At 37.3% G+C, this 15537-nt stretch overlaps 1 protein-coding gene across 2 annotated transcripts in view; it reads right to left on the bottom strand.

Annotated features, from left to right (window-relative positions):
• Window positions 1-1260: 1260 nt before the first annotated feature.
• LOC107730526 (succinyl-CoA ligase subunit alpha, mitochondrial) overlaps window positions 1261-15537 on the bottom strand; it is a 22705-nt gene continuing 8428 nt past the window's right edge. For both annotated transcript variants that reach the window (XM_016541377.1, XM_016541376.1), the window contains exons 3-9: window positions 14263-14379; window positions 13776-13988; window positions 12422-12479; window positions 11347-11430; window positions 11105-11256; window positions 5998-6186; window positions 1261-1422 (exon numbers count right to left, since the gene is read on the bottom strand). In XM_016541377.1, coding sequence (XP_016396863.1) covers window positions 1396-1422; window positions 5998-6186; window positions 11105-11256; window positions 11347-11430; window positions 12422-12479; window positions 13776-13988; window positions 14263-14379 — 840 coding nt within the window. In that variant the 3' untranslated portion in view covers window positions 1261-1395. The remainder of the gene's footprint in view (window positions 1423-5997; window positions 6187-11104; window positions 11257-11346; window positions 11431-12421; window positions 12480-13775; window positions 13989-14262; window positions 14380-15537) is intronic.

Below are 15537 nucleotides of genomic sequence, written 5' to 3'. Positions count from 1 at the left end.
GCCACAAAGGCAGATCCAGAGATGTGATGTGTGTCGGTTAAAGAGCTCATCTCAGTGTTTTTCCCGCCCCTATTCTTCCCATTACGGATCAGCTGGAGGGCTGTAACGATACAGTCAGTGTAGGATACATTCTGTGACTATCCATGCTGACCTCCTCCCACTCATTCCAACCAAATTGGTGTTATTGAAATCTGAGCAAACTCGCACATTTTTTCCGATACAGACATCCTGTGCAACCTTGCATAATTGAGGCCGATAAATATGTGATTCCAACTAAGAATATTCATCAACTCTGAGCACTTCTGAAATGCACCTGGCAAGAGAACAAATTTGCATTTTCATTCTTTATCGGAATAAAATGTGAATGCATGTCATTAGGCAGGAGAGATGCAATTACAGGGCGAAAAGAGAAAGTCCTCCCACACACATTTTACCTTCCAGTGAGGCATGTCAGAATTAATAAACCTGTGTCTGCAAATGAAAATCCTTGCTAAAAGCCTGGGACAGGTGACATGTAGTTGTGCGCTTTTCAACGCAAACTAGATTCCAGTAATTTGGTCCATTTAGCGCTCCAATTTCGTCACGCTGTCGTACGAAAAAGACTAAATAGTCCGTCTCCATTACGACAACTGTGAATGACCAGCATTACCTGACAATGACTTCTTCGGTACAGCTTTCTAAACCCGTCACGGATATCTTTACGTCTATAACTGCGCCTACCATATGAAGTAAATGCTGAAAAATACAGGAGAAAATGTCTATGCTTTTAATGGCACAGAAAAGTGACATTTAATGCACTCAAAGACTCGGGAAGCCAGAAGGTCACGCTGAGCCAGTGTGAATTGCAAACGGAAAACTCAAAGGCTTTCAATTGCACAAATGAGTTCTGATGCAAAGGGTGAAGTCATTGTGCTGTTCAAAAATCACACATTAGATCGCACCGAGGGGAGATACATTCATCAAGACTACCAAAGGGATAACATGCTTCTTTCAAGTACACAATCGCTGGAAACCTGCATTGAGCTGTTGTAGATAAATGGAGCATAATGGTAAATGTAAAAAGAAGTCAACTACTACAAGAAAGAGCGTAAGAGATATATTTTCGGTTTCAGAGGGAGAGAAAACATTATGACATAAAGCAACAACATGGCTGACATTGCTGTGGCTGGATTAGAAGGTGGATATGTTCCTGTGCTGTACACTTCTAAGACGAAGGCTGTGATAGACTTAAATGTTTTTTTTTTTTATTATTATTATTTCTTCTGTTGCAAATATGGAATATGTACTCAAATCACAAAGTGGGCGCACTGTTGAGCCTGGAGGAAGGTGGTGGGCTCCAGCAGGGATGAAGGTCTTAAGGCAGGGAGGGCAGTTTCTCATACTCCCTCTAACAAGTTACAACATCTTCCTCTTCTCAAACTCCTGCAGAGAACAGGGAAGAGTAAACAGGGGTCAAACAGACATGATCGGCAGGGGCTGGGAGCAGGGTCTGCCTCAATCTGTCCATAGCAGGGGTCTGTTAGCAGGGGTCTGTCAACAAATTTTACTGCCATGATTTGTTAACATTTGCTGTATTAATAAAGAGTATACTGTGCTTAAAGTGCTGAAATAATAAACAAAATAACTAGTGCTGTCAAACGATTAATCGCATCCAAAATAAAAGTTTTTGTTTATGTAATATATGTGCGTACTGTGCATATTTATTATGTATATATAAATACACACGCATACAGTATATATTTTGAAAATATTTACATGTATAGATTTGTATTTATATAATTTGTATTATATATAAACATATTAAATATACCAATATAACATTTTTCTTAAAGGGGTCATATAACGCTACATGCACTTTTACAAGTTGTTTGAACTGAAATGTGTGTTGGCAGTGTGTGTACACAACCACCCTAAAATGATAAAAATCCACCCAGTGTTTTTTTGTTAATCTACTAAAATCTTTACCCCTTTCTCAAATCGAGCCGATCTCAGATGCCTGTCTGTGTGTCCCCCCTCACGATAGTTTGATTGACAGTAGCGTTTCAGCACAGACTGGCCTGGCGTCTTACTTTAGACCCGCCCTGAGTGAGCTGTCATGAGTCCACCATTGTTTCACCGCTGGAGCAGTTGTAGACAAGAATGACTCCTAAGCGATTGAGATCTTCTGTTGTTGGATGTAATAATGAACATAGCAGTCGTCATTTACTCCCGACATCTGAGCCGCTGAAGATGCAGTAGTTTGTTTTTGAAGGGAATGCGCCCCCCGGTCTACATAAATGCGTTTATGTTCCCGCGAATCATTCGTGATCCAGCTTCACCTACAGAAGAAGTGAGCGTAAGGTTTTTTTAACGAATCTTTGCAAATCGCCTTTCCTAATAATGTGCTAATTAGCAAGTTTCACGATAAATGCAGCTAAAGTAAACAGTCTCTCTGAGATTGGCTCGGAAGAAAGGGGCGGGGTCAGCAGAGCTCATTAACATTTAAAGGAAAATGCTACAAATCTGCATGCTCTGAAAAGAGCTGTTTTTGACAGGGTAAAAAAGGTGGTTTTTTTACTCTACCATTGAGAAATTAACCAAACTGTTACAGACTTTTCATTAAGACCCTAAAGAATCATATCAACTTGTGGAAAATGGGCATCCTATGACCCCTTTAAATATATACATGCATGTGAGTGTATTTATATATACATAATAAATATACACAGTACACACACATATATTATGTAAACAAAAACTTTTATTTTGGATGTGATTAATCGCGATTAATCGTTTGACAGCACTAAAAATAACAAAAGAAGAGAAAAGCCAGATTTGTGCAGCACAGTCAATTGATATTTTTAAATCTTATCTTTTTTGTTATCTTTTCCATCATACGTTTCACATGCTGTTTTTAAAATAAGCATTTTCATTTATTGATTGAACTTTTTTGTTTTAATTAAGGTTGTTTTCATTATGTAAATCACTCTGAGAAGCTTCTTTTAAAGGCGTTGTATAAATTAAAGACATTAAAAATGAAAATGCAGTCATTTTCTTTGTCTCATGTTGTTCCAAACCTGTTAATTGTATTCCTTCAATGGAACAAAAAGAATATCCATGTTGCTCTTTTCCATAAAATAAAAGAGGATGAGGATCAGAGACACAACAGGACAAAAAGACTCATTTTGTGTTCCAAACAAAAAAGGAACTCATGCAGGTTTATAACAACTTAGAAATTATGATAGAATTTTCATTTCTGGGTAAATTATTCCTTGAAATGCAAAATATGATCATCCTTAAGAGTGTCCCTCAGATTATGACACGCTGATAACTAGCTGCTAAAGCGGCTGTATTCCCTTCTACCAGAATGATTTTTATTTTTCATCAAATTTGGAAACCATTCTTTGGAAATGTGGTTTGTACTGTATTTGTCTCAGATGTTTTGATATTTTTCGTATTTTAGGAGAAAATGGCAATCTGATTTGACCTTGCCTGTTGCACAAAATCTTTCATTGCTGAGTTTCTGGAGTTTTTTTATTTATTTATTTTTTGGTGTGTGTGTGTGTGTGTGTGCCATTTTTTTCAGTGTCTAGACTGCTAAAAAAAATGGTTTCAGCTTGGTGTCTCTATTAGTCTAATAGGAATCTATATATTCGATATTTAAGTATATTTGATTTATCAAAAGTGGAAGTTCCAACAGCTGGAAAGCCCTCTGCAATAAATAGGAAATGGCTCTATGAATTTCAGGATTTAAGGCCATATAAAGGTTAAATTGCACAAGAAAACGTTTACAGAAGCTGTGGGTAAACACATAAAGCTGTGAGAAGTGCACTGTATGATACAAAGACAAATGTAGATTGTTCCAGACAGGAATAGCTATTTACATAGTTAATTTATAAAGGCATAGAGCTACAGGGTGATGCATTGTGCTTTTGCATTTTCCTCAACTAAGGGTGACGGAATGGTGCATTTCTGAGAGAATTCCCTTATGCAAATGTCATGTTTCAAAAACTAAGGTGCACGGGTTTATCTGGAAAAATACTTGAAGCTCTACTGCCATCTAACGGTCAAGCAGTGCCTTGTCTGCTGCAGACTGAAATAATATGGATTGCAGGAAATGGCCTTGAGTAACACAACAAGAAATTAAGTATTAGCTGTGATTACATCATTAGCAAAAAGAGAGGGGGAAAATAACAAGAGCTTGTTTAGTATCTTCCTGTGTGCAGTAAAAGTAAACTAGTAGGGCTGGGTGTTTTTCTGAATATTCACAATATATTTGCAAATATTTTGTGATATCAATTAAGCATCATTGTGAATATTGATTTATTGGGTCATTAATGTTTCTGAAACTGTGAAGCGTTAAGATACTTTAGATAGCTCAAACTCGGTGTAAATGAAGATTCAAAACTGTATCACTTAAAAATCTTTACATAAGTGTACCAGTGTGACATTTACATTATATATATTGCTGTGAATTATTCTGGATTGATATTTTAAAAATACACTACCGTACTAAAGCTGAAACTTTTCATTAAATATATAGTAAAAACAGTAACATTGTGAAATATTATTACATAACTGTTTTTTTATATATATATTTTTTAAAATGTAATTTATTCCTGTGATGGCAAAGCTGAATTTTCAGCAGCCATTACTTCAGTCTTCAAGGTCACATGATTCTTCAGAAATCATTCTAAAATGCTCATTTTCTGCATGCTCAAGAAATATTTCATATTATTAAAAAGGTAGAAACGTTGTGCTGCTTAATGTTTTTGGGGAAACCATGATCTTCAGGACTTTTTTTCAAGTCAAAACAGCATTTAAGAAAAAAAAAATCTTTTGTAACATATATTACTGTCACTTTTGATCAATTTAATGCATCCTTGCTGCATAAATACATTAATATCTTTAAAAATCTCTGACTTCAAACTTTTGAATGGCAGTGTAATTGTTTTTATGCTTACTAGTGTAAAATAAATATTTTAAATTAGATTTTTTACTATTTTAATTCTTAAAATAGATATTTTGAAAACCAATATATTTGCCTAATATTAGCAGTTTGGTCAATAGGATGGTTCTGAAATTTTCAGCTCAAAAGCCAAAAATAGAGATCTGAATGTAATGGAAAAAGATGACAAATATTTTTGGCTATAACATCTAGGCATAACACAAATAATAATGAGAGACACGAGGGGGATAAAGGGTTAATATTCAGGTTGGGACTGGGGCAGTTACACCAGATGTGTGCGTGTGTTAACATGGAGGAAAAGCAGGGAAACACACAATCAAGTTTGAGGCGTGTGTATGTGCCATCATTATTAAATCGGCCAATGAGATAAACACAGATGTATGAACACAATGGGCTGCAAAATTAACAACCAGCCAGAGTGTTTTTCATCATTACTTCCGATGATTACAAATTAGAATCCAGGGGTGTGGTGGAAGAGGAGAGAAAATGGTATTGATGCAGAGGAAGGAGCGTTTGCTAGCGCTGATAATGAAAGGCTAAAATGATGAATGAGTGTAATACACGCTTTCACTTTTTATACATCTAGTTAAAACTCCTGGCTGTGATAAATTGAGATAAAGAGGCAGAGCTGCTAACTCACCAATATAAATGGAGCTTTGTTCATTTCCTCTCTTGCGGTGTAGCTTTCTATTGAATATCTTACGGTAAAAACTGCTGTGATTGTCTAGCGGGACCCTTTATATTAGTCACCACTTTGGCCCACAGAACGCAGAATTTTCCAGAGCTGTTTCGGCTAGAGCCGCACAAACCGATAAATCTACTTTAAAAAGAGTTATCAGCTAACTGACATAACTCTGAGACTTTAAACTAGGAAGAAAGAAAAAAAAAATTTTACTAAAAAGGTTTTCTTTAAAGGCTTGCTCTCGGCATGTTTGAGTTTGCAGAACCAAAAACAGCACTGAGCATTTAGTGAGGTAAAACACGAGGTGACAGCTCTGTGGTGACTCTGCCTCCGAGTTACAGCTCACACTTAGAGAAAACGGTCTCACCTTGTACATGGTGCTGCCCAGCTGAGCCGGAGACATGCTGACGATGACTCCAGCCGACTGCAGAGCGGCGATCTTCTCTTTGGCACCCCCCTTGCCTCCGGCAATGATGGCTCCTGCATGCCCCATTCTCCTGCCAGGAGGGGCTGTCAAGCCAGCAATGAATGACACCACTGGCTTAGCACTGGCACCCTAAAGAGTAAAAAAACAATGACACAATTTAAAAGACTTAATAATAATAATAATAATAATAAATAAATACACACACTTTTTGTTTCGAACTAAATGAATACTTACATACAGCAAGGATGCACTGACAATGTGTCAGGTGACAACACTGACAAGTGACTATGATAGTAAATTGACAGTAATGACATTTCCACTGTTACAAAATGTTTCCTTCAAATGATTGTTTGTGAACTTTCTATTCAAAGAATCTTTGAAAAAAGGATGTTGCATGTTGTGCATATTAAGCAGCACAACTAATTTCTATGGAGTGATGGTACAAAAAAATTAGATGTGAGTTAAAAAAATATATATTTCAATGCTTTTACGTTTACTTGTAAAACATTTTCAATTCCCTTGAGAAATGGTTATGTTCGCTCACAAAACATATGCATTCCCCTGAAATACTTCGCGTTCGCTCACAAAACTTACGTGTCCCCCTTGAAATACTTCACGTTCACTCACAAAATGTATGCGTTTACCTGAGATACTTTGTGTTCACTTGCAAATCTTATGAAATCCTGAGATATACTTTGAAAAAATTTTTTAAAATATCTTATCAACCCCAAACTTCTGTATGGCATGTGTGTGTGCGTGTTCATAAAGTTAAAATCTTTAGTAAAAAATGTTTGTTTTTGTTTGACCACTGCATTATGGGTCTCCATAAAAATAACCATTAAGTAAGGCCTACAAGAAAAATGTTTTGAGACAATTACAGGAGGTGAGTCTCTATTTTTATTTCCTCAAAATGCAGTTCACAGACTTGTATATATGAGGTAAAGATAAGTGCAGAGGCTTTTAGATGGCGCATACTACGCTCAAAATTGACATTAAAAAGGTAGGCAGATCAAGGCATGTAATAGCTTGTGTGGGAGTAAGCAGAAGGGCAGAGAGTGGCTCGAGTATGTCATTTAATACAATCTCACTTTCATGGAAGGCAATTTGTCAGGTCCACGCCAATGAACTGTCATTGCTCATGGACCATCATGCTCGGGTCTGTTTTTCCCTCATTCACACCATATTCTGTCTTCGTGAATGACATCCTTATTCCAGAGTGGGATGTGGGTTGTCAATCACAACCGCAGCTGCCAACAATAGAATAAAATTGTAGCCAAACATTTTGGATGTTTTTGGGGACATTTGGACAGCTTTTCTTAGAAGGCTGAAGCTGTACCTGGGGTGAACCTCAAACTAAAAGTCAAGGGTTGGCTGGTTAGCATGTGCCAGCTCCATCATTCTGCAATGCATCTTTCTCCAGTCACTCAAAAAAAGCTGTGCATTCTGATTTTTTCCCAAGGAAACATTTAACATCTTAGATGAGAAATGCTAATAGATCGTTTTCTCCGGTATTATAGACCTCCTTGGGCTCAAATGGAGCCAGCACTAATTCAGATGTGCTCATTAGCATCTCAGAGAAGAATAGGTTCCTAAACTTCACTGGCCATTTTTGATTTGACTAAAAACTTTAAATGGGAATGCAAACTTTAGGTGGAGAAGATGAAATGAATGTGACCGCCAGTCTAAGGCAGTCTGACTTAATACTTGATAATCTTCAACTACCCGCTAACATTACAACGTTCCACAGGAGCCGTCTTCGGTTCAAAGCTCAAGCCGACTGCAGACTAAAGCCTAATCTGGGAAGATTACGATAATGAACTGAGGTAATTATATTTTGCTCATGCACAAAACCTTGAGACAATGTTGGAGTGGAACGCCATCCTTTCATTTTGTACTCCCTTTTGTGTTGAATGACAACTGCTTCTTCAGACACTCTCCAGTCAACCTTATTTTGAGCTTGTTTAGCAATTGCTAAGTCAAAAAAGGGTCTTAAAGGAACAGTTCTCCCAAAAATGCAAATTCTGTCCTGGTTTACTCAACCATGTTTTTCTACAAAAATCATTCATATGTATTCCAGAGTAAAACATACCAGCACAGAATTGTCATTTTTGAGTAAACGATGCCTTTAAGTGTATAAATTGAATGTATTTTGTCAGAACAAACCCCAGAAAAATAGCTGATAGGTATGCAACGGACGTTTGCGGAAAACACAATTTGTCAGGTTACACATTAACTGTTAGAAAGCTTCCTCTCGATCAGTCAGCAGCTTCCAATAGTGTTGCAGTGACTGTGGACTGCAAGTGGATCTTAATGGGCAACGTTCCCTAGGTGACAAATGTTAGCAATAAGCAAAAACAAGCGTGAAGCTGACAAGCACTTGAGAGGAATATTCATATCAATATGCTAATTTGGCTGAAAAGCAATTTTGCAGTTTGCCTTGGCAATTCTGACACAAGGACTTACTGGTGTATGCGTGTTGGGAGTTGATAAATTAGAAGAAAAGGGGAAAACAGGGTGTTTGCACCATTATTTGCACAACGCCACTACAGCTAATGGAAAGCAAGCATCAGATATGGATCCAGCAGGAAGTGTGGGGCTGTATAAATGCGCTGTGAAGTTATGGGATTGGACCATGAGCCCTTTGTCACTACTATTATTCCATAAGAAAAACAGAAATTCTTCCTAAGCCAATCTAAAATGGTTCATACAGCAACAAATCTGACATGACTTTTTCTGGAGATAATGGTTTACAAGCTCCGGTATGGATCGCCACTTTCATTACCGCCTGGAACCTGATGTATCATCCCTGCCCGCACTTCTTAATGAGACCGCCATGCGTTTAACAGTCTGATCAATTCAGGTCTTGTTAACAGTGGCACAGACGGAAAATTTAATAACTGCCAAATACTTCTCCCAAGGCTAAATCTGCAGCATGAAATGTAGCATGCCTATGTATTGATCTCCATTATTCATAGCCAAGGCCATCTTTAAAAACTACCTTGTTGAGATAATGAGAAAAGTTCACCTGAAAGGAGCAATTTCATACAATTTGCAACTAGTCTGCGAAGAACAATTTCCGCCAAATCAATTCTCCCACTAATTTAATTGACAGGCCGGAAAAGAAAAAAAAAATCACAGTGCTAATGTGTGGTCAAAGAGCTACACGCTCGCTTTTTTTTTCCAGGTACACAAAAGTGCTTAATGGTTTCTGCGACTGTGAAGCTCCTCAACAATTCTGGAAATTGCAGGTTTTGCTATTTCGGTTCAGTTCAAATGTGGCAACAATAAGAATGAGCTCTTTAGCATGGACTGATTCACAGAATGGAGAAGTGTTTCTTTGAACATCCAAGCACTCACTACAAAATGAGGCACTTGTCCATGCTGTGAACATAACCGGAGCGATTTGCTTGATTTTCTGTGGTTACCGTGCCCCAGCGCTACCATGCTCTCAGACGTAAGTTCTGTCTGAATCATGTCTGGCCACCTGGGTTCCTCTTGAGAAAACAGACGTTCGCACGTCAGTTTGCCACAATCAGTGTAGCTGAAACTATTCCATGAGTATTCACTGCGTCAACGCTTGTTTTAATTTATATAACTGACTGAAATTTCTTCCAATGCAAGACACTTGTTAACACATCAGCCTTCTGTACGACTCTCAAACTGGAGGAATAAATATGACATGGCTAATGATGACACAAACCGAGGTGCTGTTAGGAGTGGAGGAGGTCTTTAACTCCTGCAATCCAGCCTGGCTGGTCCAAAGATCACAACAAAAGCTCTGTAGACTTTCCTTCACAGCCAAAACAGATCAAAGAGCAGCTGGAGGCTGTTTTCTCATTCACAGTAACAATGTGAGCTCCAGGGACGAGTAGCTCCTGCTAGCAAGGAAAGAGGAGCTCCATGTGTGGTGAGGGTTCCTGTTTGTTGGAGAAAGCTGCCGATATCCAGAAGATGAAAAACAATGTGTACTTCCCAAGGGCTAAGAAAAAACAAAGCACTGGCTCATGGGCCTAAAAGCGATTCATGAATGAATAACAGTGATTCTTCACCTTTGAGTGGAGACATGTGTAGAAGGTCTTAAAGGGCAGTAATAAAATAACAAAGCTTGCATAAAATATGCATATGACTTGTGCATTATATTGCAAGTCTTTAGAATCCATAAAACGTTTGTGTGTGATGAAGAGACAGAGATACAAAATCTCATTTGCATGTGTTCAAGTATGGCACATTTGATGTCATTAATGCAAAACTTCATCATTAGTTTTCAAATCTCATAAAAGATCATACATAATATGCTAACTATTTGAACGTGTGCGTATTTGTACTGCACTACTGTGGAGATGGATTTTTTTTTATTTTTTATAATGGCTCTAATTTTCCTGTTTTTCACACAAAATTTGACTTCAAAAAATGACTTCAAAAGACTAGTCATATGGACTACTTTTATGATAATTTTAGCGTGTTTATCATTTTGGAGCAAAACAGCACCTGATCACCATTCAAAAAAGATATGGATTTGTATGGAAAAGAGCATTGTGACCATCCTGCCTAACATCTCCTTTTGTGATTGACCGAAGAAAGAACATACATCTGTTTGGATGGAACAACCTTTTTGGGTGAACTATTGCTTTAAATGTTCCCGTATACAGCTATATATATATATATACACACACACACAACAGTTCGTTCTGGTTCTCAAATCTGATTGGTTGAGAACCGTGAGATATTGTACTGGTATCGCTACAGGAACGCCCTTTCACAATTTTGTATCACTCCGCTTGTTCTAGCCGGGTCTATGTTTTTTTTTTTTTATTATTTTTTCATTTTCTATTTATGTTATTTTTTTAACAAATCCCTTCCCAAAAGTAAATTAGTACATAAAAAAAAAAAAAAACTGGAGATAGCACAAAGAAAAATCAGCTTGCTTTGTGTTACGTGAGTGTTAAAAGTTTTAGCTAATATTATTAAGCACATTCATATTTATATATACCTTTTACATTTAAAAATATTTTTCCTTTTAGATTTGAGCATATGAGAAGCAGCTTACAGAGTTGTGCTGTTTCAGGTACTCTGCCGCATTCTCTTCTGCATCTCCTCCAATCTCTCCAATCAGAATGATGCCCTCAGTTTTGGGGTCCTGCAGGAACACCTCCAGGCAGTCAATGAAGTTAGTACCATTAAAAGGGTCTCCACCGATACCTGAAAGAAAACACACTGTTCAAAGACCTCTCTGCACTAAACACTCTGTAGACTAATAATAATGGATGACTGATTGCAAGTTTTCCATACCAATGCACAGCGACTGCCCTAGACCCACTTGTGTCGTTTGATGTACAGCTTCATACGTAAGGGTGCCCGATCTAGATACAATGCCTAAAAAAAAGGAAAAGAATAGAGCAAGATAAAGATAAATTGCAATATTATAATTTAATGTGGTTGTTAACTGAACATATTCATTTAGTGCAGTTATTACACTACAAAGACGGCCAAAAATTCAAATGTACACATTTGAGTACTTAACTGGTAATTGTTCATACATTTGATTAATCAATAGGTATATAACGTAATTTAACATTTTAATTTAATCAGAGGACATCCATAAATTTAATACAACATTTAACACAAGCATGAGGCTCTACTTTTCTTTCATCAATTATATGATCTGCAGATCATAATTTCCTGTCTTGACAATTTTCTAGAATGCAAAAAATATAAATTTCTAGTACTTTTTAACATATTAATGCACTTTTCCTGCTGTTCTGCAACCAGATGCCCAAATGCAACCAGGCAGTATTTTACAAAAAAATTAAAAAACGTATTGGAAAGGGCCAACCTTGGCTCAACCAATTCAAGACAGACATTTTATGAGATCACAACTTTTATTACAGAAACAAGCAAAGAGTTCAAGTCTGAGTACTAACCTTCAAAAAAAAAAAAGCTCTTCAAAAACCTGTGCCATCCGTCTAGTGATTTGACTTGAAACGACACAGCCCTGCAGTTTAAACTTCCCTGACAGATGACTGATGAGAAGCTATCTGCACCTCTCTTTTTAGCAGTCTGAACACTGTGCTACGGTCTACACCGGAGTTCATGTCTGAGCAGAGACATCTCATCATCCCTGACATGGTGAGAAACTCTAACAAATCCAACGCATTAAAAAGTGTCCATCTCAAATCGAGACCCGCTAGCTCTGGCTTTGATGCTTCTTTTATGAACATGAAGACACGAGGTGCGCTAGGCTTGTCAAGGATCTCTTAAGGTTCTATTCGATCAGCATGTTATGCTCCGCATTGTCAAAATCTTCTAGAAGGATGACTGAGTTTTCTTTGTCATAAAGAAAGGTGTCATACAGTGGAGCTCTTACCAATTCTTCCTTTCTTGTGGATGTGTCCAGGCATGATCCCAATTTTGCACTCGCCAGGCTACAAATCGATAGAGAAAAAACACCATTAACGTTCAGTTAAAATTATACATTTTACTTTAGGCAAGTAAAGTTGCAAGCCGCAGGGGTATAGAGTCAACCTACAGTAGTCAACATTTGAAGTGGATCAAAACATTTCATCAAAGTTGTCCTAAAACGAAAACAATAACCGTTCTTGTCTTAGGACAACTTTGATTAACTTTTTTGATCCACTTCAAATGTTGTTGACTACTGTAAATTCAAAACGGACACAATTTTACACATTCCAGATTATTGTGAATGATTCATTGGTGCACATTATTCTAAAAAGTTAATCTTTTATCCAAATGTAATAACTTGCTTATAACTTGATGCCACCTGTCAAAATGTCAAGGTTAGTAAAACATTTTTTTTAAGGCTACATTTATTTAATCAAAAATACGGTAAAACAGTTTTACAATTTAAAATAACTATTTTCTATTTTAATATAGTTTTAATGTATTTTATTACTGTGATGGCAAAACTGAATTTTTTAGCAGCCATTACCGCAGTCTTAAGTGTCACATGATCCTTCAGAAATCGCGTTTGGTCTCCTACTGTATCGCGTACCTTGTCAGTGCCGTGCGCTTTGCTTGGCCACTTGTTGTGATAAATAGGAAAGTGTGTTCAAGCGCCAGCAAAACAGTGTAAAGAAATACTCTTTGTGAGAAGCAGTCAATCAGCAGAAGTTAAAAGCAGCTTGTAAGTGTATTTATTTCTTGTATAGTATTTATAGAGTTTTAGCTTTTAGTTTTAATTACTTTTTCTTATTTGTAAGTCGCTTTGGATAAAAGTGTCTGCTAAATGACTAAAAGTAAAAGTAAAGTAAAGAAATCTTTCTACTATGATGATTTGCTGCTCAAGAAACATTTCTTATTATTATCAATGCTGAAAACAGTTGTGCCACTTAATATTTTTGTGGAAACTGTAAGATATTTTTTTTCAGGATCCTTTCATCAATTGGAAGTTGAATGAGAACATCGTTTATTTGAAATAAAAATCTTTGGTAACTTAAAAATTGCCTTTACTGTCACTTTTGATCAATTTAATGCATCCTTGATAAATAAAAGTATTAATTAAAAAAAACACATACATAATTTCCTACAGTGTTTTACAGTAGGCAAAGAGTAGCTTCTTTGTGTTAGAATTACATCCACAATTTTGTCAACTTCAACCATACGCCTTCTCTTCAAAACATCTAGTTGAGTTTCCAAAAACAAAGCTGTGTGGGAACAAAAATATATAAATAAATAAATAACAGTATAAGTGCAGCTCTTACATTGATGACACCGGGACAGTTGGGGCCGACGAGGCAGGTCTTGCTCTGGCGGAGCAGCTTGTGTTTGACCCGCACCATGTCCTGCTGAGGGATTCCCTCTGTGATACAGACGGTCAGTGGTATCTCTGCATCAATTGCTTCGATGATGGCGTCTGCCGCGAAAGGAGGTGGCACATAGATCACTGTGGCATCGGCCCCTGTGCCATCCTTAGCCTAAAAAAACAACTGAAGAATCATTCACAGAACCAAACCAAAAAATTAGGTCAAACGTCCAATTTTGGGTATTTCAGTTGGGCTTCATGTTAAAGTGTTTAAACTGATTACACAACTGGCCTCTGGCCTTTAACGCTTCTGTTACTGTTGGTGTTACTTGCCCTAAATAAGTCCCCTTAAAAGTCCCCTAATATCCTCAGAGAATCAGAGCAGCTGTTCAAAAAGAAGTAACTGTGGCTCACAGCAGACTGTCAGCAGTCACACAGGCCATTACCTCCTTCACAGAGTTGAAGACTGGCAGACCCAGGTGTGTTTTGCCCCCCTTGCCTGGAGACACTCCTCCTACTAACTGCGAGCCATAGTCCAGAGACTGCTGACTGTGAAAGGTGCCCTAGAGACAGAGAGAGAAAACAGACTTTCAACCAAGGACAGAGAAGAATTTGACTGGGCGTTCAGCACAGTCAGCTTCTATTAACACCAAAGGGGACATTTAACAAAGAATCACATTTTACTTTTGAGTCAAAGACATTTACGTACTATGAAAACACACTGTATCTGAAACACAAAACTTCCTCGCCAGTCTAAAAAGATCATTTGTTGATGGTGACCCAGAGTCCACACTGTTCCTTCTAAACAAGCAGATACTATCATTCAATAAGCACCGAAGGAACTAAAGATACATTAGAGCAAAGTGTGTGAAAGTTCACTAAACCTTGAACCACGGCTAGTTGTGGGAAGCACCTGCTGTTCTACAAATCTCAGCATTAGAAGGAATGGCTGAAGCTTATTTTTAAAAAGGTCCCTGATTATTTTATTCAATTTGTTCTTAACCTTTAATTCAGCACATTTTTTTATTGTTTTGTGAACCTGCCACAACTGATGTAATGCAGAAATATGTTGTTAATAAAGGATGTTATATAATAAAATCTTTACTGAACCCAAAAGCAAACCTGCTGCCAAAGCATGAACAGACCAGAGTGCAAAGGTGGCATTTCTCAAAAGGCACAGCAGCAAAAAAAAAAAAAAGAAAAAAAGACAAGTTGTATTTTCAATGTCAGAGAGTGGGTGGAAAATAGCTTTTAAAAAAATAAATTATGAAAAAAGTATAAAAATAAAATGACTAAATGGACCTTGAATAAAAAATAAAATAAAATGAATAAAAGACCAGGGGTGCGAGTAAAAACATAAGGGACCAAATGATGACCCTACACAACACAATACAGTTTACTCGAGAAAATGCAAGAGGTCAGTTACTTGAGTAGAGTAGATCCAGAAGAGTAGAGAAGAGTAGAACCTTTGTGTCTATAAAATTCTAAATTACATCTGTATAACTGACATATGATACTGGTTGAGCCCAAACCACTACACAAAGGTAAATCATCAATCATCAACAAAACAAAGAAAGGAAAACCAAGTCATGCATGGTATAATAGGTACAATTGACCTATCGGTAAGCCCCGCCCCCCCTTAGTTACTGTTGCTCCCGCGGACAAACAAATGGAGTTGCTCACTCTCTTACAATGACAGCTGTCAGTGTGAAAACCTTGTC

The sequence above is a fragment of the Sinocyclocheilus rhinocerous genome, unplaced genomic scaffold, assembly GCF_001515625.1.
Source record: "Sinocyclocheilus rhinocerous isolate Xijiao unplaced genomic scaffold, SAMN03320098_v1.1 scaffold1570, whole genome shotgun sequence".
NCBI classification, from domain to species: Eukaryota; Metazoa; Chordata; class Actinopteri; order Cypriniformes; family Cyprinidae; genus Sinocyclocheilus; species Sinocyclocheilus rhinocerous.
The sequence above is the reverse complement of the archived record's forward strand: the minus strand, read 5'-3'. Positions and strand labels throughout refer to the sequence as shown.